The following is a 24668-nucleotide window of genomic DNA, read 5'->3' as shown; positions in this document are numbered from 1 at the left end:
AATTTCCATGTTATACTGACATTCCTTTACTTACCAGCCACATGTTGACATGTGTTATAGCAAAACAGGAATTACTATTATTTTACAGATAAGGGAACTGAGATAAAGAAAGATTAAAGAAATTTGTTTAAATTCACATATTTAGTGAGGCCAACATTTGAACCTAGGTAATCTGACTTCACAACTGTACTTTTAACTGCTATACTCTATAGGCAGCAAAGATGAGGAGGATTAAGAGGACAGTCTTTTGATAAAAAGTCTTTGACTCTCACGAAGCTTTTGCATAGATTTAGATCACAGGTACTACTATTAACTTTTGGGTCAAATGGTCATCCTTGGTGGATGATTTTAGCAACAGCATAAGAGATCTTTTGGGCTTTAAAACCTTCAACCTCTTTTCTATTCAAATGAGAGAAAACTCACAAGAGAAGAAATTCAGAAAATCAGGGAGTGCCCGCATGAGAGTTCGCTTTGCTGCCAACATGAATTTCAGTTTGAGTTAGTAAAGAAAATCTGCTGTGAGAATGAGGTAAACAGTTAGTGTCTGAAGTATTGAATATGAGTTTTGGTAAAATCAGTCCTGACTGTCCAGAACATGAGTGTTTTTAGGAAGACAAGGGTCTCTGGTTGTTCCTGACTTGGGTTAGTTGAGTTCTACTGATCTTGTTGGAGCAACTTCAAACATTATTAAAGTCATTATTCCCTTGAGGGAATGAGCATTTAAGAACATTGTTTGAAGTTTCATTATGGCTCTCTTGACTCCCTTTAACTGAAAATAAATTAAAAATTATTTTAATGGTTAAAGGAATGAAAAGAACAAGGAATACTAGATACAGAACATCATCAAACCCTCCCTAAGCTAAATTACTAAATGGTTTTCTCTGGACCAGTTGTTTGTTTTTTCGCAAACATGCCTTGTATCCATACCTTCTACAGTTTTCTACCATTTACTATGATCTGACAGTTTACACCAGAGTTTTACAACCTTTTCTTCATTATTATCCCCTTAAAGAGAATAATTAATCAATTTTTCTCCAATGTGAAAAATTAAATACCAAAGGATAAGATTTTGTTTGATAGGGATGAGCTTTGGAGTTCCAAAAACCATTGTAATACCTAAAATTTTTTGGTTCCCATGAACCAGGTCTCCCACCCTTATAGGCAATATCATCCCTGTTGAGAATGCATGATCTCTGCCTCTGCCCACGTTGCCTTCTGACTTAGAAGACTGGCCTCTTTCTTTTCTCTTAGTCTGTGTCTTTGGTTTTTTTCCCAGACTTAGCACTCACTGCCTCCAGAGTCATGCATGACTCATTTCATCCTCCCCTAATTGCCACTTTGCTCAACAGCCCAGTTGAATTTTGTAGACTAAGCAATATCATCATGGATTTCTGCAGTAATTCTTGTTAATTGTTCCCATATTTCTGCTATGTATGTTTTCCAGCTGGTAAGATGGTAGACTTCTTGAAGATAAACAATGTCTTTGTTTGTCTCTTGGGTAATAAGCAATGATTTGCAAGTGAATAATCACAAAGGCACGGAAGATTTTTGATATTATGAAGGAATGGCAAGACTGTGAACTTGAACAGTGGAGGATGAGATTGGAACAGTAATTTGGGGCCAGATTGTTATGGTCACTTCTGGATGTTAAGATTGCCTCACTTTTCCAACTTTAAAACACCTAAATATTAGATTAAAAGGAGATAAAATTAAAATAATTGGTAAGGAATTACTAATAAAACCTAAAAAAGTGTTAGCAATTTTAGGTCGAATAATAGTGTCATATAAATTATTCCAGTAAATATATAGCAGTGATAAAATCTAACTGAGAAGTTTATAATCGTATATAAAGTAATAGAATCATTGCAGTATTGTTTCTAGAAATTGCATTTATTCTTTAGTACTATAGACAAATTTGAGTTCTTTTCAGTACTCTCTACTTTTAATTATAGGATGTGAAGTTGACAGCAAGCAATGATGATTATTATTTTGTATTTGAAGATTATTTATATCAGGTAAGTTGAAAAATTAAAATACGTAACGAACCCAGGATACTTTAGGAGATACCTCTACTGTTAACTGAATCCCTCTGAAATCTAAACCGTGTTTATTTTTTATCAAATTAAATGTTCTGAGTTTGGGATAAGGTTAACTCTTGTTCTTACGTGGGATTAGATAGGAGAGTGAGTTCCTTGAATGAGGGTTTGGACTGTTCCTTTTGATCAGATCTGCTACAGCCAGGAGAGAGGGGCACAGATCCTTAAGGTGGATGTCAAATTCATATCTAAGCCATCCCAAGATGTTCAGAGAAAGCATTTTACAGGATACTTTTTTATTAACGTATTGAATAATTAAATGCTTTGAAATCAGTTTGAAGTGTCATGATTATTCTCTGATCATTTCGTATGCTGATATTGTGGATGTTTGGGTCCTTACCTAGGTCATTTTCATATCTACTAAAATAAAAATGTTTTATCATAAATAGAAAATATGTAATTTATATAGAATTTCCTAGATGATCTTCTTTTTTTAAAGGTCACATATAAACTTTAATAATTTGATTTTGAGTGAATGTCAATATAAATGTCATGGAGAAATATTTAGATTCCACCTGACAGTCTGCTTGAGTAAATGTAAATCAGCCCTGGCTGTTTAGATTAACAGGTTTCTGTTTGGTGATAGTGGTGGTGGTATGTGTGTGTTGAAGAAAAAAGAGTTAAATAAGAATCTCTAAGAAGGTTTAATTAATCATATGTTCCAAGAGTGAAATCCAAAGACTTTATAAAATTTACTTATAAAATTGAAATTTGAGAGCCAGCCCTGATTTAAAGTTTGGCACACTCCACTTTGGCAGCCCAGGTTCGGTTCCCACTTGTGGAACCACACCACTTGTCTGTCAGTTGCCATGCTATGGCGGTGGCTCACATAGAACACCTAGAGGGACTTACAACTACAATATCCAACTATGCACTGGTGCTTTGGGCAGGGGTAAAAAAAAGAGAGGAAGATTGGCAACAGATGTTAGCTCGGGGCAAATCTTTCCCAGCAAAAAAACAAAATAAAAAATAAATAAAGTAAAATAAAATTGAAATTTGCAATAACTCTAGAAATAATTTTAAGAGAATATCAATGATTTCAAATATACCATTTTTTTATTTTAAAAAATAGTAAAGATTTAAAATCCCATTATTTAATATAAAGTTAGTTATTAATTAAAAGTTGGAAAATATAAAAATCTTCTAAAAGTTTTTTTTTACTTATGTAGCTAATAGTAGCCCAGTGCCTAATTCTTAGTATTCAGTAAAATTTTGAAAATACAGATAAAGTTAATGCTTCATTTATATAGTAGTGTTAGTTTACTGATAACCTCTGTACTTAAGAAATATTGAGTGGAAATTATCACATCTGGAATGGCGGCATAAGGAGCTCCATGCAACTATATACCCAGCAGAAAAACAATAAATGGTGAAAATAATTTAAAAATAAACCTTTAAAGTATCCAGAAACTGTCTTAAGGTCACATATCATGTCTGCAAATAAAAAAACGTTTATTCAAGAAAAGCTACTAAATCTCAATAAGAACAATCTGTGGCACTCTCTCCCTCCCCTCACCCCCAGATCAGCATGATGGAAGTTCGATTCAGCTGAGTGTGTCCAAGAAGATGGGGCTCCCTTTCCTTCTAGCTTCTAGTCAAGGGCTATAGTATCTCCATAGGAGGGGCAGGTAGCCAGTATGTCTTGTACCCCTCAGCTCTGTGTTGCAGATGGTAAATTCCAGAGGTGCTGGCAAAAAGTTGGGGGCTCCCTTTTTCCACCAGCCTCCACTCATAGGGCAGGCCCCTGTCCCAAGAGCTCTGCCTACTCTCAAAAGGCTGTAAATACTTGGCCCCACTACCCACACCCCATCTTACTCATAGTGGAAGTTCCATATTGGGAGAGGCAAGTTGAGAAAATCAGAGGCTACTGTCCCCACCCAGTGCCTTTTGCAGAAAGCAAAAGTGTCACTCCAAGAGAAGTAGGCCACTGTCCCCACCTCCAGTTCCAGAGTAGTGCCTCAGAGATTTTGCCCAGGGGTAGAGGCAGGCATAAGAAAAGAGAGTTCTGAAGCTCCCTTCAAAGAACTGACTTTAAATGAAGTATGGTAAAGTTCAAGCCTACTAGGGCTCTATAAAACAATGGAGATTTTAATGGTAGGCAATTAGGAGGAGGGAGTTAGCTCCATGAGAGTGAGAAGCTAAATCATAAGCAGCTAGCTTACCAGGGAGACCAGGGATAGAGACAACTAGGAAGAGTCCTTCTGGGGTAGGAACAAACCTCAAAGACTGGCCTCAAAAAGGACTTCTGCAAAGGATTCCAAATTTAATTGTATCACACTGTGGTATAATTTATGCTTGAGAACACTGTTGAAAACAGTGGAGCAATCAGCTGGCAATTAGTGAAGCCTAGCCTCTGGTTGTGATACCACTAGAGGCAGAAAACTTAACAGAGAGATCAGAGAAAGAGCCATCAAAGAGAGCCCTGCTAAAACCAGTGTCATCAAAGAGTGACTGTGTGTATACCCAAGGCTGCCCCTCTGAGGAACATCAGAGGTGTCACACTGTGAGAGAAATAAACTTCATTAAAATATTCCAACCAAATCACTAAGCAAATAAACAAGCAAACAACAGCATCAAGCTCCAGCTGCCTGTAAGAGGGCCTAGATGTCAGACTTGACAAAGACTTCAAAGCAGCCCTTGTAAATATGTTCAAAAAACTGTATGAAACCATGCTTAAAGAAGTCAAGGAAGGTATGATGACAATGTCTCATCAAATAGAGATCCATAAAGAGGTAGAAATTATTTAAAAAGTACCAAGTGGAAATTCTGGAGTTGAAACTTACAATAACTGAAATGAAAAATTCACTGGAGGGACTCAGTAGACTTGAACAGGGAAAAACAATCAGTGGCTGTGAAGATGGATCAGTAGACATTATGCCATCCGAAGAACAGAGGGAAAAGAACGGAGATAAATGAATAGAGCCTCAGAGAAGCATAGGACACTATTATGCTCACCTACATATGTATAATGGAAGTACCAGAAGGAGAAAAGAAGAAAAAGGACCAGAAAACTATTTGAAGAAATAATGTCTGAAAACTTCCCAAATTTGACAAAAACCTTTTATCTACATACTCAAGAAACCGTGTGAATGCCAACTAGGATACATAGACACCCAAACCCAGATACGTCTAGTCAAACTATCCAAAGACAAAGGCAATGAAAGAATCTCAGAATCTTCAAGAGAAAAGTGATTTGTCACATACAGGGATCCTCAATAAGATTAAGAGGTGACTTTCTCATCAGAACCCATGGAGGCCAGAAGGTGGTGAGAGAATATAATCAAAGTGCTGAAGTAAATATTGAATAGTATCTTTTTCCTTCATTTAACTCGTGTTCCAGTAGTTCTCTCCTCAAATGTCTTTGTAGCCTTAGGCAATTCATGATACCTCCATGGGCCTTCATAGCACTATCATTAAAATGAGGTTTGGATTAGCCTGTCTTGAGGACTCCTTTATGATTACATTAAGCCTTTAAAAAACTGCTATTTGACACAAGGCAAAGCAGTTCGGTTTCTTGCATAAACGTATTGATTACAGATTCTGGTGTGTTTTTTTTAAACCCAGATTTTAAAATTCTTTTTTCTCAAGAGTTATTAGTTACTTGGTTCTGTCTGTTGAGATTTTCATAATTTCATATGTAAGAAAATTCTATTGGTCTTGTCCCAAAGACAGAATAATTTTATTTGTGTTAATCTGTGGGTCTTTATTACATTTCTTTACTACAGCTAAAAAGTGAATCAGTCTTCTTATTCGTCTCTCTTGCCTAATACTGGCCACCTTTAGTCCATTTTGCACACTGAAGTCAGAGTGGTCTTTTTTTATTTGCTATTTTAACCACTTACATTTTAATGTGGTTTGTTATATAATAATACACAATTGAAACAGGCTCCTGTAGCCAAAGATGGGACAATTTGAACATCAAAAAGTATAATGTCTGGTTCCAAACACATCAAATACATTAAAATCCATGAGTTCATTAATGAGATCTTTAAATAAAAGCTCATTGGTCATTTTTGGAATTTGCTAGAGCACTAACTTATTATTCTGAAAATTGGTAAATAAAGGAAAACATCAAGCAGATATCCTATACCATCTTGCTTTTCCCATACAAATTGTTTTCTAGGATAACCAAATAGTTGCTGAAAGAAATTTCATATTGTTCCCCCATCCTTATTGATATATAATTGACATACAATATTGTGTAAGTTTAAGGTATACAATATGTTGATTTGATACATTTATATATCACAAAATGATTACCACCATAGCATTAGCTAACACCTCCATCCCATCACATAATTACCATTTCTTTTTTGTGGTGAGAACATTTAAGATCAACATTCTAGTATATGATACAGTATTATTAGCTGTAATCCTCATACTTTACATTAGATCCCCAGACCTTGTTAATCTTTTAACTGGAAGTTCACACCCTTTGACCAAGATCTGCCCATTTCCACCACCCTTCAACCCTTGGTAACCGCCACTCTACTCTCTGTTTCTCTGAGTCTGGCTTACATATAAGTGATATCACACAGTATTTGTCTTTCTCTGTCTGATTTATTTGACTTAGCATAATGCTCTCAAGTTTCATCCAAGTTGTCGCAAACAGCAGGATTTCCTTTTTTCTCATGGCTGAATAATATTCCATTGTATGTATGTATATTCCATTATATGTATATATTCCATAATAATATTCCATTATACATGTATATATATATACATACCACATCTTTATCCATTCATCCATTGATGGACACTTACCTTGTTTCCATATCTTGGCTATTGTGAATAATGCTGCAATGAACATGGGAGTGCGGATATCTCTATGAAATCCTGATCTCAATTCCTTTGGATATATACCCATGAATGGAATTGCTGGATCATGTCTTGGCCTACCCCTCCAGCCTCAGCATTCACCTCTGCTCTCCTCTGACACTCTGGCACTATATATTCCAACTACCTTAATCTTTCAATCCTGAAGTTCACTATACTCGTTTCTACCTTAGGGCCATCAGACTTGCAGTTCCTTTGATGTAAAAGACTGTTACTCTCTCCTTTTCTGCTTGTAAATTTCCGTATTTATTTCAGCTCTTAGCTAAAATATCACTTACTCAGATACATCATCCCTGACCTACTTTCTACTTTCTAACACAAACAGCAAGGTGATGGCCATCTAAAATGTGCTTGTAAACTACTATGTAGTACTTTCCATGCTTTTTATTTATAGTATTCATTATAGTTTATTTGATTATTTTGTAATTGTCTCTGCCATCTAAATTTCATAAGTGTTTTGGTCTTCATTGTTAATTCTAGTGCATAGCATACTGAATAAAAATTTATCTTAACTTCATATACTTTTTTCCATTGATAGGGGTTTTTTTTTTACTGAGAAGGAAGCTTTCTTCTTTTATCTGAAAGCTTAATATAGGAATTATTGGCTGACTAAAGTTTTACTGTCGTACGAAGCTCTAGATTTCCTTCAGTGAAGAGTTTGGTTCTGGATATGATGGATCCTTTTTATGAACTGACTCCTCAGGGAAACAGATTAGTTAATGTTGCACAGTATTAAACATATAAAACAAATGAAACCAAATAAACTCAATATCTACTGCTTGGCAAAATTTAACTAGTTAAATTTTTTTGTTCTTTTTATGCTAATAACTATTTTGATCTTTAACATGAAACTGTTATAACACTAAACATGTGAATACATAAAATATAATATTAACCAAAGGCCAATAATGGCATGATTTATGGTGTGTTGGCTACTCTACTTCAGTGCATGGAGTGTAAATTTGACAATTTCATCCCCCTTGGTGACTGGAGAGAAGAGGATTGTCAAATTTGAAGTTACAACTACAAAGGCTCTTTGGTGGTGGTAAAAGGAACTTGTCAGGTAACAAATCTGCCTCTGAACAGGGTCGGTGAGGGATCATTTTAGATGAGAGCAGTAACAATTTCTCCAAAGAGTGCCAGAATTAACCCTTGAGGGTATATTCATTTTTGCCTGTCCCACATAAACTTGGAAAACTTAAAAGTGACTAAGTCTGACAAACAGAATTATTTGCAAACAATGGCTGCATTCTCTGAGAAAAAGCAGAATAATCATCAGTAAATATTTATTGATCTTTATATGTAAATGATACGACCTTTCATGGGCTTATATTCTAGCAAAGGAGGCAAGACATGAAGGTAAAAAATGTTTTGAAATTGTTTTAAAGTGTTTATGTATAGCATTGGATGTTAAATTCATGTCACAGACAATAAGTACTATAGGAGCTTTAACTTTCATTTTTCATTTTTGTCAATATTTTAGTTCAAATTATATTATTTTTAGGTTTCACATAATTTTTTCAGTCACAGATCTCATGGCCTCTGCTGCTTTTAGTACTTTGGAAATGACACTAAATAAGCTTTAATGTGGCTCTTTATTCCTTTAACATAAATAAAAGGATAATTACAGTACCTCTGTCTTTGGAAATTATGCAGAACTAAATTTTTCTCATGTGGATACTACTAAGAAAACACTTTCCATGATCATACCTTTTAATTGTTTACTTTACATTTAGTTTGAATTATTAAAGTTAATTTTAAGTAATATATGTAATTGTATGCATTAAAATCAATATTCTGTTATCAGAAATTGAGTTCTGATTTTCTCTGGGAAAAAAATTTTATTCATATATGTGCACACATGTTATGTGTGTATATGTGTGTGTGTGTGAGATAAGACAAAAGAAAGCCTTTTCTTATCATTAATTACAGGCTTTCCTTTGGCAGGGCTGCCTAGCAACACAGCTGTTCTATGGGAAAATTGTTGGTGATAATGGAGTGAATTTAATGTTCTCAGCCACACTCTGGGTCATAACCCATTTATTGGGTTTTGTGACTAGACTACAAAATTAGAAGGTGTGTGGCATGCTATGTCTATATATAGATGAGAAAACCTCCAGTAATCCCTCTTTAAGGAAAATCTGGGCCTGTGTTACAAGGATACACAGGCACTGCTCCCGAGTGACTCATGTTGGTAACCTAAATTTTATAGGCAACAATAATGAATATTATAGAAATAATGTTTGAGTAAGAAGTCAATTTTTTAATAATCCAAAGTTTAGTTAGTTTTTATCTTGCATGGAATTCTTAAAAATACTTAGTGATGTTGAAAGTTTTACATTATGTCAGAGTTTTAAAATGTGTTTAAATAGAAGACACCCTTTATTCCATGGAAGTAAATTGCATAGTTTGACAATATCATTTTTGGGTTCCAGTACTTAATGGTATCATGACAACCTACAAGAGTTAACTTATTGTCCAAAGAGTATAAAATATCCATAGGGAAGAATTCCTATTTAGTAAAGTGAAGACGTGGAATTTATTCTTTCTGTTGTGCAAGAAATCCTCTATCATGTGCTTGGTTTATCTAGCATATGCTCAGTAGCAGTACTGACATATTAAAGAATGCCATAGTTACTGATATTTTAATGCCATTGCATGGGTTTAAGAAAGGCCCAGATGCAGTCAGATATCCTTTATTCACATATCCATTTAGTCAAAGTATTCAGAGTCTGTTCTGATACTGGCACTGTTTTAGGTGCTGCACAAGAAGATGTTTATTAAGCTCACATTTGATTGGAAAATGAGGAGAAAAGCAAAGAGATAGTTATAATACAATTTGATAAAGGCTCTGATAGAGGTTTATGTAATGTTCCATGCAAATACAATTAAAAGGGAAATAAATTCTGGGAGTAGTACAGTTTTAGCACTGGCTTCAGAATAGAAATGCTATAAGAAATGTCTGGTTCTTAAAGGCAAGGAATTAGGAAGAGAATGGGAAAAACAAAAATAGACATGAACCTTGTGCATGCTGTGATTGGTGAGGAGAGACTAGCGTAGCATAGCAGTGAACAGCTCCAGCAGTTCAGGTTAGAGTTAATGAGCACCTGATACAGAGCAAAGTCTGTGTGAATAGACAAGAGAGAACAAATGTGAAAGACATGTTAGTTCCATGACCTATTGTTATAATCACTTCCTCTTGAATACTTGTTCAGCTCCCTTGCCCTTCTTCTGCTTTCTAATAGTAATTACTTGATAAAACCTTAACTCTAGTTAAATACAATTCTCCACCAATTCTGTGGCTGCAGTGTGCATTTGAACACAGCTGGAGAAAAACATGCAGCCATGATTAGTGGTTTTACTTTAAATTCATGACTGCTAACCTCAACAGAGTCCTTAGTTCTGCCCAGCCATTCCTCTTCATTTCCCTAGTCCAATCATTCATCCATTCTCCTAGATGGCTTTTCACACCTCCTCTTTCTTCAGACCTCCACCTCTTCTCTCTCAGCTGATGACTTAGAGTCCTGTTTCTGAAAAAAATAAAAGCTCTACGAAAAGAAGCCGCACATACTCTCAGCACCACATGTACTCCACCTACCTGCGTCTGCACCTGTATACTCAGCTTTCATTTCCTGTTATTATGGGTAAACTGGCCTTGCTTTTATTTATGATAAAGCCAATCCCTCCATTTGGACACTAAAACTCATCTCCCCTTGGTACTCAAAGGCAGTGCAATTGCTGGTTTTTCCATTGTCAATTTTTCCATCTCTATTGGATCACTCCTCTCAGTATACAAATAGGCTGTCATTCCTCTCATCTGGAAAGCAAAGCAAAATAAACAAAAATATTTCTTAATCCCATATCCCTTCTAGCTACTGCCCCATTCCTCTGTTCCCTTATTCAGCAAAACTGTTTTAAAAATCTGTGGATATTGTTTCTAATTCCTATCCTCCTAGTCTTTCTTGAACCCTCCTTAATCAGACTTTTTTTGCCCAACTGCTCCACTACCGTCACAAGTGACGTTGTATTGCTGAATCCAATGGTCAGTTCCCACTTCACATCCTACTTTATCTGTTTGGTCATTCGGTTAATCCTGCCTTCTCCTTTATTTTCTTTACTTGGCTTCTAAGATATCATGCTTTCTGGTTTCCTTCTATCTTACTAGCTGGCATTCTCATTCACCTTTGCTGTTTCTCCTCGTCTCCCTGTCCTACCCTAGAGTACCCCAAAGATAAGTCCTTAGACCTCTTTTTTCTTTTCCTGCCCTTGCCATTGGTGATCTCATCTATTCTCGTGGCTTTAAATACCTCTTATACACTGACAAATCTCAATTTTATATCTTTTTCTAGACCTCTCCCTTCGAACATCTTATTGCTCAGGCTCATTTCCTGACCACTTTTAGGTACCTATTTAAAATAGCAAAATTCTCCCACTATACACATGTGCATGTGCACATGCATTATTCCTGTGTCTGCATTATTTTTCTCCATAGCACTTAACCCCATATGACATATGATATATTTTGCTTTTTCCCCCTTATCTCCCTTTACAAAAACATAAACACTATGAGGACAGGGATTTGGGGGTTTTTTTTGTTGATAGCTGTATTCTCAATGCCTAGAACAATGCCTGCCACACAGTGGGTGTTCAGTAAAGACTTGTGGGAAGGAGGGAAGATGGGAGGGAGGGAAAGAAGGAAGGAGTTATCAAAGGTGGAATAAGGGAGGATTTTGGAGACTGGCTAAATATGCAGGTTGAGAGAGATGGAAGAATCAAGAATGACTGAGTTTTTAGGCTTTGGATAGTTACAAGCACGATGATACTGGAATTAAGATTAGAAGCACAGGAAGGATATATAGGTTGGAAGTCAGAGGGACAGACAAAGGAAGGATTTTAAAAGTTTATTTTTCTCCATAAGAATGTGGTGAGAAGATGAGAGCCCATGCCTAAGCAAGAAACTAGACTGGAGAAAAGGTTTTGGTTTTTTATTTTTCTCCCAGTATTCTCTAATCATTGCAGGTGTGATCATCAGCACTATCTTTGTCGTTTATTTATGGAGAGCTTTAGGTGCCAGGATCTGCTCCAGACGCTTCCTGGGTTTTATATCTAAGTCTTACAACAAGCTGTAAGGTAGCCTTATTCCCATTTTACAGATGAAGAAGCAGAGGCTCAGAGCCCCAGCTCAGACAGCTGCCAGAACTCCAGGCCAGTCTGTCCAATTTTCAAGCCCTGTAAGCCACATTGCCCTTTAATTTATGGAAATTTAAATCAGGGCAGAGTGTTTCCAAAAGTCATTCTTAAAAATTTATCATTTGAAATTCTCCAAATTGCTTTGGATAAAAATGCAAGAGCACCACAAATGAAAAAATTGTGTAATAGTTGAAGTTAAAGTGATTGTCCAATTGATAGCCATCATTTCTTACATACTTTTTATTAATAACTAATTTATTTCTCAGAAACATTCACCATAAATATATTTTCAAGAGACTAAAGAAGGCTATAGGCCCAAGTAAATCTTTTGCAGCTATATGCAGACAGTTTAGGTATAATTCTGCTGTATAAACCATAATTTAGACTTACACATCCAATTTCTTACAGTTCTTCTAAATAAAGTAAGTCACTACCATGTATAACCTCATCTTCATAAAGATCAATTTTTTACTTAGTAAGTAATCAAAGTTAAATTTTCTAGTTAACTGATTGAAATTGTCATCTTCATATAATCATAACATTTTCTAGCAAATTTACAGTTGGACTATCGCTTCCTTCTGGATACAAAATTGGAGTGTCGGAAGTTAAAACAACAACTCAGGTTAGAGTAGGAGTTGGCAGCTCTTTGCTTGCATGCTGGAGTGGCATCCTAGTACATAATGTCTGACATACCACCTCTGGCACTGTCACCTTACAGTCACCAATGTTCTCTTTAGAGCAGTCTCAGATAGCTTGTCTTCTCTAGGGCAACAGGGGCTCGAGAAGCACAGAGCTTGTCCTAACATGGCTATGTTCCCGTTAGCCTACTACGGGAAAGTAAGTACAAACATTTCTTTAGGAATTGTTTCCCCTCTAGGCAATCATAGAAAGATATTTACAAGAATATTTTTCTTTTGCATCATTTTGCTTTAATTGTATTAGTTTATTAGTAGTTGTATTCATTTATTATTTTATTAGTTGTATTACTTTATTAGTTATATTAATTGTATTAGTTTGTTATTGCTGCTATAACAAAGTACCACAAATTTAGTGGCTTAAGACAAGAAATGTATATTCTCCTACAGTCTGAAGATCAGAAGTCTGAAATGGGTTTCAGTGGGCTATAATCAAAGTGCTGTCAAGGCTGTGTTCCTTCTGGAGGCTCTGGAGTAGAATACGTCACCTTCCTTTTCCAGCTTCCAGAATACACCTGCATTCCTTGGCTCGTGTTTCCTTTCTTCATCTTCAAAGCCAGCAGATGACATTTTCAAATCTCTATCTGACTCTGACCTCTCTCTTTCATTTATAAGGATTCTTGTGATTACATTGGACCTAACAAGATAACCTAAAATAATCTCCTCATCTAAAGATCTTTAACTGAATCACATCTGTAAAATTCCTTGTCGTGTAAGGTGGCATGTCCGCAGGTCCCAGGGATTGAGATGTGGGCATTTTTAGGGACCGTTATTCTCCCGCCACAGTGGTACAGGAAGGTTTGACAAGAGAAAAGATTAATAGTATTTACTCATCGGATAACACTTTATAGATTTAGATTTTTTTAGAACCTAATGATTTTACTCAATTATTGACAAATATTCATCACATTTATAGGTCTAAAAATAAAAATATGATTATGATCATTTCACCATATATACAAATATCAAATCATCATATTGTACACCTGAAATTAATATAATGTTATATGTCAATTATATCTCAATTAAAAAATGATATGAGGGGCTGGCCCAGGGGGGTAGTGGTTACGTTTGCGCACTCCACTTCAGTGACCTGTAGTTCACAAGTTCGGATCCTGGGCACAGACCTAGTACCTCTTGTCAAGCCACACTGTGGCAGCATCCCACATAAAATAGAAGAAGATTGGCACAGATGTTGGTTCAGCAACAGTCTTCCTCAAGCAAATATAGGGGGATTGACAACAGATGTTAGCTCAGAGCCAACCTTCCTCACACACACACAAAATATATATGATTATATCAATAGATGGCCAAAACATATTTGAGACTGTATTTAATAACATCTATTTTTTTGTTGTTGAGGTTGTGATAGTTTACAACATTGTGAAATTTCAGTTTTACATTATTATTTGTCAGTCATCTTATAGGTGTGCCCCTTCACCCTTTGTGCCCACACCCCACCCCCCTTCCCCCGGTAAACACTGAATAGTTCTCTTTGTCCATATGTTTGTTTGTCTTCCACATGAGTGAAATCATACAGTGTTAGTCTTTCTCTGTCTTATTTCGCTTAACATAACACCCTCAAGGTCCATCCATGTCGTTGTGACTGGGACAATTTTGTCATTTTTTGTAGCTGAGTAGTATTCCATTGTATATATATACCACATGTTCTTTATCCAGCCATCAGTCAATAGGCACTTAGGTTGCTTCCATGTCTTGACTATTGTGAATAGTGCTGCAGTGAACATAGGGGTGTATAAGTCTCTTTGAATTGCTGATTTCAAGTTCTTTGGATAAATACCCAGTAGTGGGATGGCTGGGTCATATGGTATTTCTATTTTAGTTTTTTGAGAAATCTCCATTCTGTTTTCCATAGTGGTTGAAACAGTTTGCATTCCCACCAGCAGGGTATGAGGCTTCCCTTTTCTCCACAACCTCTCCAACATTTGTTATTTTCTGTCTTGGTTATTATAGCCATTTTAACTGGTATAAGGTGATATCTTAGCGTAGTTTTGATTTATGTTTCCCTGATATCAGTAATGTTGAGCATCTTTTCATGTGCCCATTGGCCATCTGTATATCTTCTTTGGAGAAATGTCTGTTCATATCCTCTGCCCATTTTTTGATTGGGTTGTTTGATTTTTTGTTGTTGAGTCGTATGAGTTCTTTATATCTTATGGAGATTAACCCTTTGCCAGATACATGATTTGCAAATATTTTTTTCCCAGTTGGTGGATTGTCAACATCTATTTTTTTAAATTGTGGTAAAAAAAAACATAAAATTTACTATCTTAACTATTTTTAAGTGTACAGCTCAGTAGTGTTAAGTATATTCTCATTGTTATGAAACCTAACGTGCTTTTTTTGCACTAACTGTGCACTAGAATGGAAGTATATTTTTTGCCATATACATAATGTTTTTGTGAAATCAACATTTGCCATCTTAATGTAGATTAATGTTACTTAATGTTGAAATACTAGAGATATTCCCACTAAAACAAGCAAAGAATATGAGTCATTTTGGAATTTCTAGCCAATGAATAAGATAAGAAAAATAAGAGTTATAGATATCAGAAAGGATACAAAATTATTGTCAAGTATAGGTAAATAAAAATTCAAGGGAATTAACTGAAAACCATTAGAACTAATAAGATAATTCAGTTAAATGCCTGTTTACCAAATAAAGTATTAAAATCATCTACTCTTTTAAATTTGAGAAATAATCATTTAGAATATATAATGGAAAATTAATAGCCAGGCAACATAAGGGATTGAGCTTACCCATATAGCCCACTTTCTACTACAAACATAAAGAAATACTAAATAAAAGATAACAAAAAATGTGAATACATAGCCAAATATTCATCACATTTTTCAATGCACATACCCTTTGACTGGGCGATTCTATTTCTATGTATTTGTCCTACAGAGATTTTCATATATGTGTGAAATTACACAGTAAAAGGCTAATTATTTTGGCATTGTCAGAAATAGGATAGAGTGAAAATTATTTAAATGTTTGTATGTAGGGAACTAACCCATTAAATAAATTTTAGTGTATACCCACAATGAAATACGATGTAGTCCTTAAAATGAAGCAGTTCTATATAAACCAGCAGTATATTCAGATATACTGGTATGAAAAGATCTCTAAAGTACATTATTAAGTTAAAAAAAAAAATCAGATACTGAACATGGTGTATGGTGTCCTACCATTTGAGCTGAAACTGCTATTGTCAAGGTCACCAATAACTAAATCCAATGACCACGGCTCAATCCTCCCCTTAATTGATCTCTCAACAGCATATGACCTAGTTGTGCCCTTTCTTCAGTTGCTTTTAAGACACCACACTGTGGTTCTTCTCTTACTTTACTGGTCACCAGAGGCAAATTCAGCATTTTGAGAACCTAAAACTTATACAATTTTGGAGGGCCTCTTTAAGAAAGACAATATAATATTACAAACACAAAATCAGTTAAATACAAAATCAAAAACATGTATAATTGTTGAGAATAAGGAGAAAAATCATAACAAGTTATTAGAACCATAAGAAATTCAGGTCCCTTTTTTCTGAGACCCTATTAGGCAGTTTCCTAGAAATGCATATATGGAAATGCTTTCTGATTACAACCTGACTTCTTCTCATTACTTACAATACACCATCTCCCAGAAGTTCTCAGCACTCAGAGGGACCCATGCTAATGAGGGGTGCTAAAGGCCCTTCATTAGCATCATGGGAAATCAACCTCTCTGGGTTACTCCTCAGTCTCCATGACTGGTTTGTTCCCTTCTGCCTAATATCTTAATGTTAGAGTGTCACAGGTCTCAGTTCTTGGTCTTCTTTTCTCCAGTTACCCTCACCCACATGGTGATTTCACCAAGGTCACCTATCTTATGGCTTTCATTACCATCTGTACGTTGATAATTTCCAAATTTGTATCTTCAGTCCAAACGTTTCTCTCGTACTCCAGACTATTATCTCCAACTGCCTATTCAACATCTCCATTTAGATAATTTGCAGATATCTCAAACTTAGTATATTGAAAACTGAGCCCCTGATCTCACTCTCAGAATTCTTCCACTCAGCTTTCCCTGTCTCAGTTGATGGTAACTCCATCTTTTCACTTATTCAGAATCAAGTGCCCTTCCACTTAGCATCATTCTTGATTCTTAGCTTTCTTTCACACACACCATCCAATCAGTTAGTAAAATCCTCTTGGACCTTTACATTATATTTATAATTTGACCATTTTCCCCACTTTCACTATGTTGCAAGATGAGTTCCCAGGGAAGCAGACTCAGATGGAGATCAGTATGCCAAAGATTTATTAGGAAGTGCTCTTTGGATCAACACCTGTAGAAGGGCAGTGAATGAAGCACGATTGAGCAGAGGGAGAAGTCTAGCTGCAATTCGTTGTAAGTGGAAGTTAATGCTGCGGAGAGATCTGAAGATGGGATGAACCCTCACACCTGTCCTGAGATGGGGGCAAGAGGGTCGGACCTTTAAGTCATGCATCAGTCATCATTGACTGTGGGCCATTCCAGAAAAAGGGCGTGATCCTTGAACAAAACAGCTCTCTTCAGCAGACGCCTTCCCTGAAAGGAGCTGACTGCTGAGGGCAGCACTACCAACATCTGTAATAAGTCCTTTATTCCTGAAGAGGGATCCGGGTGGCACATCCCAGTGCCCACCACACACTGCTACCTGGTCCAAGCCACTATCAAGTCTCCTAAAGGGTCTCCCTGCTTCTGCCCTTGCCCCTCATGGCCAATTCTCTTCACAGTGGCTAGAATGATCCTTATAAAATATAAGTGATATCATTTTGCTCCTGTGCTGAAAACCCTGCAGTGGCTCTCATTTCACTCCCAATAAAAGCCAGTGTCCTGACAATGGCCTGCAATGCCTTGCATAATTTGGCCTCTCTTTACCTCTCTCATATCTCTTCCCACTCTTCTGCTCCAGCCACGCTTGTTTTCATGCTGTTCCTCCATCAGGCATACTCCTGCTATAGTGCCTTTGCATTGTTGGTTCTTCTGCCTGGAATGCTCTTCCCCCCAGATATCTATATATGTTAACTTTTTCAAGTCCTTTTAGGTCTTTGATTAGATGTTTCCTTCTTGGTGCAGCCTACCTTGACCACTGTCTTTAAAATGCCAACCACTCTTCCCTGTTTCCTCTTTATTTTTATTCCCATAGCACTTACAACATAATATACTATATAATGTAACTATTTATAATGTTTGCTGTTTATTACCCCCTGCTATAATTAAGCTCCACAAGGGAGGTTTTTGTTTGTTTGTCTGCTGCTGCTGCTAGTCCAGCCCTGATTTCGTGCCCCTCTTCTGTTTACTGGGCTTCTGCCTTTTCCTGTCATTCTCAAATTCTTTTCTCAGTAACTTTTTTTTTTTGGTGAGGAAGATTGGCCCTGAGCTAACATTTGTTGCCAATCTTCCTCTTTTTGCTCAAGGAAGATTGTTACTGAGCTAAACTCTGTGCCAATCTTCCTCTATTTTGTATGTAGGATGCCACCACAGCATGGCTTGACAAGCAGTGTGTAGGTCCGTGACTGGGATCCAAACCTGCAAACCCCAGGCAGCAAAAGCAGAGAGTGTGAACTTAACCACTATGCAACCAGGCTGGCCCTCAGTAACATCTTTTGAATGCCAGGTCTTCTAATAGCAGGACTCAGATTTCCTGTCACTAATCACCTTTCCAGGGATTGGCTCCCTGCCTCCAAATTCCAGGCAAGTGTCAGCAATCCACTTCCTCCTAATGGACATCCTTGATTCTGACTTTCGGCCCTACCTATCCATCGCCAGGAAGTGTTGCCACACTTTACCTGCTGGTCAGTACAACTAGCTTCTAACCTGTAATGGGTTGCTGCTTATTCTATTGCTGCTCCCATCCCTTCTAGATACCACGAATTGCCTTCCCTCCCACCCGGACATGAGCATTGGCTCAGTGCGGCATCCCAGCAATGAGTCTAGTTCCAGTTTCTGGCACTTCCCATATTGCTCTATGCCACTGTAGCTACCCAGGGCCGCTCCTATACATTTCTCATCTTGTTCAATTTCTCCAAGCTGTTTCTCTTTTCCAGATAGAAGGAACAATAAAAGAGTCAGCTGGTAGTTAGTGACTTGCATTTTCTGCTGTTGTTCAAAGTTTAGGTGGCCACCAGTGAGAAATCTTTGGATGAACGTTGGCCATCACACTTGGCATCCACTGTGATACTCACCATAGGTGTACCAATAGAGAGCACTCTACCCACTGAGAGCGCAGCATTGAACTTGAAAGATTTTACCCCAGTGCCTCCCAAGCAGGAAATCGCATTGAATTATCTGTCATAAAATGGTGCTTAATTGTTTCTTTTTTCCAATGTTATACGCAGGTATTACTTTGTTTTTCCCGGGATACATCTGTGTTGGGTCACTTTGCGTACAACAGTGCTTCACCACCGAAATCATACATAAGAGGTAAAATTTTAGTAGCAAAGGAAGTATTCTTTAAGACTTACATAATCATCCCAAGGCTGTTATATTTTATAGCATATATTGGTGTCATCAAATATTTTATTGTAGGGGCCGGCCCTGAGGCCGAGTAGTTAAGTTCCCACGCTCCACTTCGGTGGCCCAGGGTTTCACTGGTTCAGATTCTGGGTGCTGACATGGCACCACTCATCAGGCCATGCTGAGGCGGCATCCCACATGCCACAACCAGAAGGACCCACGATGGAAATATACAACTATGTACTGGGGGGATTTGGGGAGAAAAAAGCAGGAAAAAAAAAGATTGGCAACAGTTGTTAGCTCAGGTGCCAATCTTTAAAAAAAAAAAAGAGGAAGATTGGCAACACATGTTAGCTCAGGGCCAATCTTCCTCACACACAAAAACATTTTATTGTAAATTAATATGATTTCTCTCAGATTATTGTAACCATCCCTTCACTACCACTTCAGTCAGTCCCCAGGCAGTCTATCACAAATTGCAGGAAAGTGGTTCCCAAAAGCAGCGTTTAAAGTTACCTTTTTCATCTCTTCTATTTGCTCTCTCCTCTTTTGCTGTTTTTGTCGTATCTCTTGACTTTTAATTTCCCTTCTATGAGTTTATCACATGAATTGGCTTTTTCTACTTTTTTTTACTTTCTATGTTCCTTCTCTCAAAATTTTCTGCCACACTTAAAATTTCCATAATTTATATGCTTTTAGTTGTCTAATTTCTATTTCAATGCTTTCTTCTCTCCTTTATCAGTAGCTGCCTACAAGATATCACTATTTCAGTATCCTGCTGTCACCTGACAACTGACCTAATTTCAGCTGGACGCCTTTCCTAGTTTCTCCTTTGTATTAAGTGGTGAACATCCAACATTGAAAGCTTACAACCCATTGTGTATGGTTGTTCTGCTGTTCCCATAAGGAAACCTTCTCGTATATCTCCTAAGTCTAACTTTCTGCCCCATTGCTCCAACCCCAGCCCTAGGACAGGCTTACATTACCTGGTGCTGGGTTCAGGCTCCCCCGAACATGGGAGCTCTCTCGGTTCCATTTCTTCTAAATTGAACTTAGAGAAACATTTTGTTTGCTTGTTTGTTTCTTTAATATCATCTTCTGAACAACTGATTATGCAACTTAATTATGGAATGGGCTAACATCTAAACTCAGCTGGAATTTTAAGGCGGCCTCCACCAGTTGGTCCTGTCTTAACCTAGTTAAATTTGCTTCCCTGATCTTTCCACATTACCCTGTATTCATTCTAGCCTCTGTGTAGTCCCACATATGGGAAGAGTCCCAATCCTGTTCCCTAAAACTCATAGGTCCTTCAGGAACGAGCCTAATCTCACCATGTTCACCAATCTGTCATCAATTTCCCTCTCCTCTTAACCTCTAAAACAATTAAAGCCTGTGGCAGAAAGTTTAGCAAACATATCCTAATGTTTCATGTTTTATGTGGATTATAAGCCACATGGTTGAGGGACCATATCTTATATTTATTCTGTTTGCCTCTTGGCCCCTATCCCAATACTGAGTTCCTAGCAGGTATTCGCTCACATCCATCCATCCATCTATCATCTATTTTTCATTATTCCATTCTCTCCTTAGACGCAAGATCAGTGCTTGTTGTCTCCACCCTAACCTAAACTGCTCATACTTCTTATTCTTCATTTCCTCTCTGCCACTATCCCCAACAAGAACAAAAAAAATAAAGTATTTTAATTAAAAATCTTACCTTAAAGCAATAGACTTTTTATTGAGATTTTTTTATTGAGACTTTTCAGTAGACTCAAAGGTGTTAGGAAAACTGTCAAGCTGAAAGCTACCTAAAGGTATTCAGTGGAAGTGGGTAAAATTCAGAACCTCAAAAGTTTTGAGGAAAAGCTGTTTTTAGAAATTCCTTTAAACGTTTGATATGGTGAATATATTTTAATTTTCTGAGATGATTCTGATTTCAAATATTTAGCCTCATTCTCGGAGCATATGAACTGTTTTGGGATTCAGAAAATATAGTTAAAGGCATTTAATTTTTAACTTTTCAGCCCTTTCCATAAAAATATGAACTAATGAGGCATTGCAGAGCCTTGCTTTAATGAATAGATTAGACTGGTTTATAATTAGCAAAACAATTCTATGCTTGTAAATAGATACTTCTCTTCTTAAGTTCTTAAGGGTCTTGAAGACATTTGTTCTTTTAATTATTTTGTATCACTTGTCTTGTACCTAAGTTTATATTATTGACTTTGATGAAAGGGTTTGCTAATATCAAAAGATTTGCTGACGTATTTTCAAATTAATTCCATATCATGAAATGAGATGAAATTGTACTATAGCAATTTTTAAAATTGCATCAATTATTAATGCATTCACAAAATAAGTTAATTTTTAAAGTTTTGTTTATTTAATCATCCTGAAACCCTCTCTGGTTTTCTCTTATAGGAAAACTAGGACTAGAGGAATATGCTGTCTTTTATCCACCAAATGGTAAGAGTAATGCTATTGCTTCCTCTAGTGGGAAATAGGAAAATTACAACTTCTGCAATAGGAATTTGACTTTCTCATTCTCTGTCTTTAAGTGGATGATAATTTATTGTCTAAAATAAACCTTCTATAGAATACCTGTTTTAGTTAACTTTTCCATGTTTGCGATAGGTTTGTGCTAAACTGTGCATACCCTCTCTGGTTTTCCTTGAGAGCAATAGTAATATTTGTGAGAAAGCTAAGTAGACTTAGGTATCTCAGTACAGGGTGCTTAGTTTTCCTTTGAAGGACACTAACTTGTCCATCCCGGACTTTCCTTTTGGCTTTATTGGAGCAGTGCTCTAATCATTTGAGTGGATTGCCTTGTGTTACACCTTATTGTTCTCATTGAAATTTGACAAGTGTAATATTTATGAAACAAAAAGATTATGAAGAAATATATCACCAAAATAATCTATTTTTATAATATAAAGTGATCAAATATATAATGACTTTGTTAGATATTAAATATTCCTTTGAGACTACTAATTTTTCAGATATGCTTCTTGGAAAAGCAATTTATAGCAGTCTTATGATGATAATATTAAGTTACATCCTGAAGAAGTTATTTTACCCCAGCAGAGTTAAGAACATGGGCTTTGTAACACAGCAGATCTGGGTGCAGATCCCGGTTCTGCCAGCTCACCCTATGATCTTGTGTAAGTTACATGACTGCCGAATTTCAGATTCATCATATACAGCATATGGATAATAGATTAAGTGAGATACAATGTGTAAAATAGCATAGTGCCTGATACATAGTGAGTGCTCAACATATGCAGCTGTTACAAGTCTGTTTAGCTTCTCTGTTGACCACCCCATCTGAAACTCAGACTTGGCTTTCATGGCGCTGTTCTCTCCCTGCACCTCTCAGTGTGGCATCCCAGGGTCTTTCATGGACCATCCACCTCTGCCCTTCTGTAGGCACCTGTGCTCTCCAGTGTCTCACCCACCCTTGTTCTGCTGCTCTTCTTTTCACACATTTTCCTACAGCTTTCCCTCTGCTTTCTTGCTTCTATCTATTTGTTAATTACTCTAAAATTCGTATGTTCAATTCTGACCTCTACAATAATTAATTCAAAGTTAACATATCTCAACCTGAACTCATTAATATATCTTTCTATGCCCACTATTCAAAAGAGAAAAACAAATTTAAAAACAAAAAAACCCCTCCTATTTCTCTGTCAGTTAACTGTACTCTCATCTACCCAGTAATTCAAGGCCTAAAACCTCATAGTCATCCTTGATTCCTCTCAGTCTGTACCCCTCCACCATCTAATAAGTCACCAGAGCTGTCTAATTTTTATCTCCAAAATATATCTGGAACCCCTCTCTTCCTCACCATAGCTGCTGCCTTGCCCTCACTCAGGCTTTACTATCTCTATGCTGTTAATTACATAACTGGTTTCTCTTCTTCCAGTCTTTTCTAGCTTTGCTCTATCTTTCACAATGCTGTCTGCATTATGCATCTAAAAGGAAAATTTGAAAATTGTCATTTTTCTCCTTAAAGTTTTCTTAATGGCTCCCCATCTCTTTACAAGTACCTCCAAGCCTCTTGTCGTGGCATACGAGGACCTCTCTTGACTCTGGCCCCTATTCAGTCTAATTTCCAGCTTCGTTTCTCACCATTTCCCGTGTCACCTTTTTTTTAATCACAGCAATATCAAACTCTTAATTCTTCACACACACACCCCCTCCACACCTGCATACTCTCACAAAAGCACTATGCGCCTTCCTCCCTCATTACCTCTCCTGTTCCCATACTTGGAATAGCCCATTCAACCTTCCTTCACTTGGCCGTCCCCAAGGCTCAGTTCAGGCAGGAGTCTCTTCAGGAAGCCTTCCCTGAATCCCCACGGTAGGTTAAGGGTGCTTTCTCTAGGCTCCCATAGCACTCAGTGTGAAAATCTTTGGTCTCTCTTATTACATTATCTTGACGTTGTTTCTTTATGCCTCATCTCTCCTCTAGATTGCAAGCTTCTTGAAATTCAGGATCATATCACTCATTTTTCTTCCTCTGGTATCTAGCACATAGAAGGAGCTTAATGAGTATTTATTTGAACTAAATTAGAAGCTTTATAATTTTAACATTTGTATATAACCTTTGTTACACCTATCTCCCCCAGAATCTTAATTTTTTGATAACTTTTTATATTTCTCTAAGAATCAGAAAATAATAAAATACCTCTGAAGAACCAAAGGAGATGTCCATGGAGTCAAATTCCTTCTCTTTATTCATGGGAGAGCTTTTCCAACTTAGTTTAGAACATATTAGCTTTTACTTAACACACATATCTAACAAACTTGGTTTACTGGTTTTTATGCCCTCTGTAAAAACAGATGCGTGGAAAGAGGCTGATGGAGACAGGAAGAATGACTAACAACAAGTGAAAATCAGACAGCTCACAAAGGAAATAGAAAAACTATAAAACAGCATATAAAAGCACTCTAGCAAACCAATGCCAGACCATTTTATGTAAAAGCCAGTAATCCTATAACATTTAAAAAGGTATCACTGGGTTATAGCATATGATAATAATTTAAGACTTTTGTAATGAGCTCAAAGCACCAAGAGAAGAGTATTGCTATGATAATAATAATAACAGTAATCACAGCAGCAGCAGCAGCTAACATTTTCCAAACAGTACCATACACTAGGCAGTGTGCTAAGTACGTTACATGTATTAGTTCATTCAATCCTTACGAGAACCTTCTGAGGCAGGCACTAATATTATCCCTATTTATAGATAAAGAAGCTGAAGCACAGAGTGTTAACTTGCCCAGCTGGTAAGTAGCAAAGCCAGGCTGTGAACCCCAGCTCTTTGACTTCAGAAGCAATGT

At 36.8% G+C, this 24668-nt stretch overlaps 1 protein-coding gene across 5 annotated transcripts in view; it reads left to right on the top strand.

Moving 5' to 3' along the window:
- Positions 1-24668, top strand: part of TBC1D19 (TBC1 domain family member 19) — a 147826-nt gene that overhangs the window by 86788 nt on the left and 36370 nt on the right. For all 5 annotated transcript variants that reach the window (XM_044767663.2, XM_044767664.2, XM_044767666.2 and 2 more), the window contains 3 exons: positions 1953-2015; positions 19208-19292; positions 21747-21791. In XM_044767663.2, coding sequence (XP_044623598.1) covers positions 1953-2015; positions 19208-19292; positions 21747-21791 — 193 coding nt within the window. The remainder of the gene's footprint in view (positions 1-1952; positions 2016-19207; positions 19293-21746; positions 21792-24668) is intronic.

This window comes from Equus asinus, chromosome 3 (assembly GCF_041296235.1).
Source record: "Equus asinus isolate D_3611 breed Donkey chromosome 3, EquAss-T2T_v2, whole genome shotgun sequence".
NCBI lineage: Eukaryota > Metazoa > Chordata > Mammalia > Perissodactyla > Equidae > Equus > Equus asinus.
This window is presented reverse-complemented; position numbering and strand designations above follow the sequence as displayed.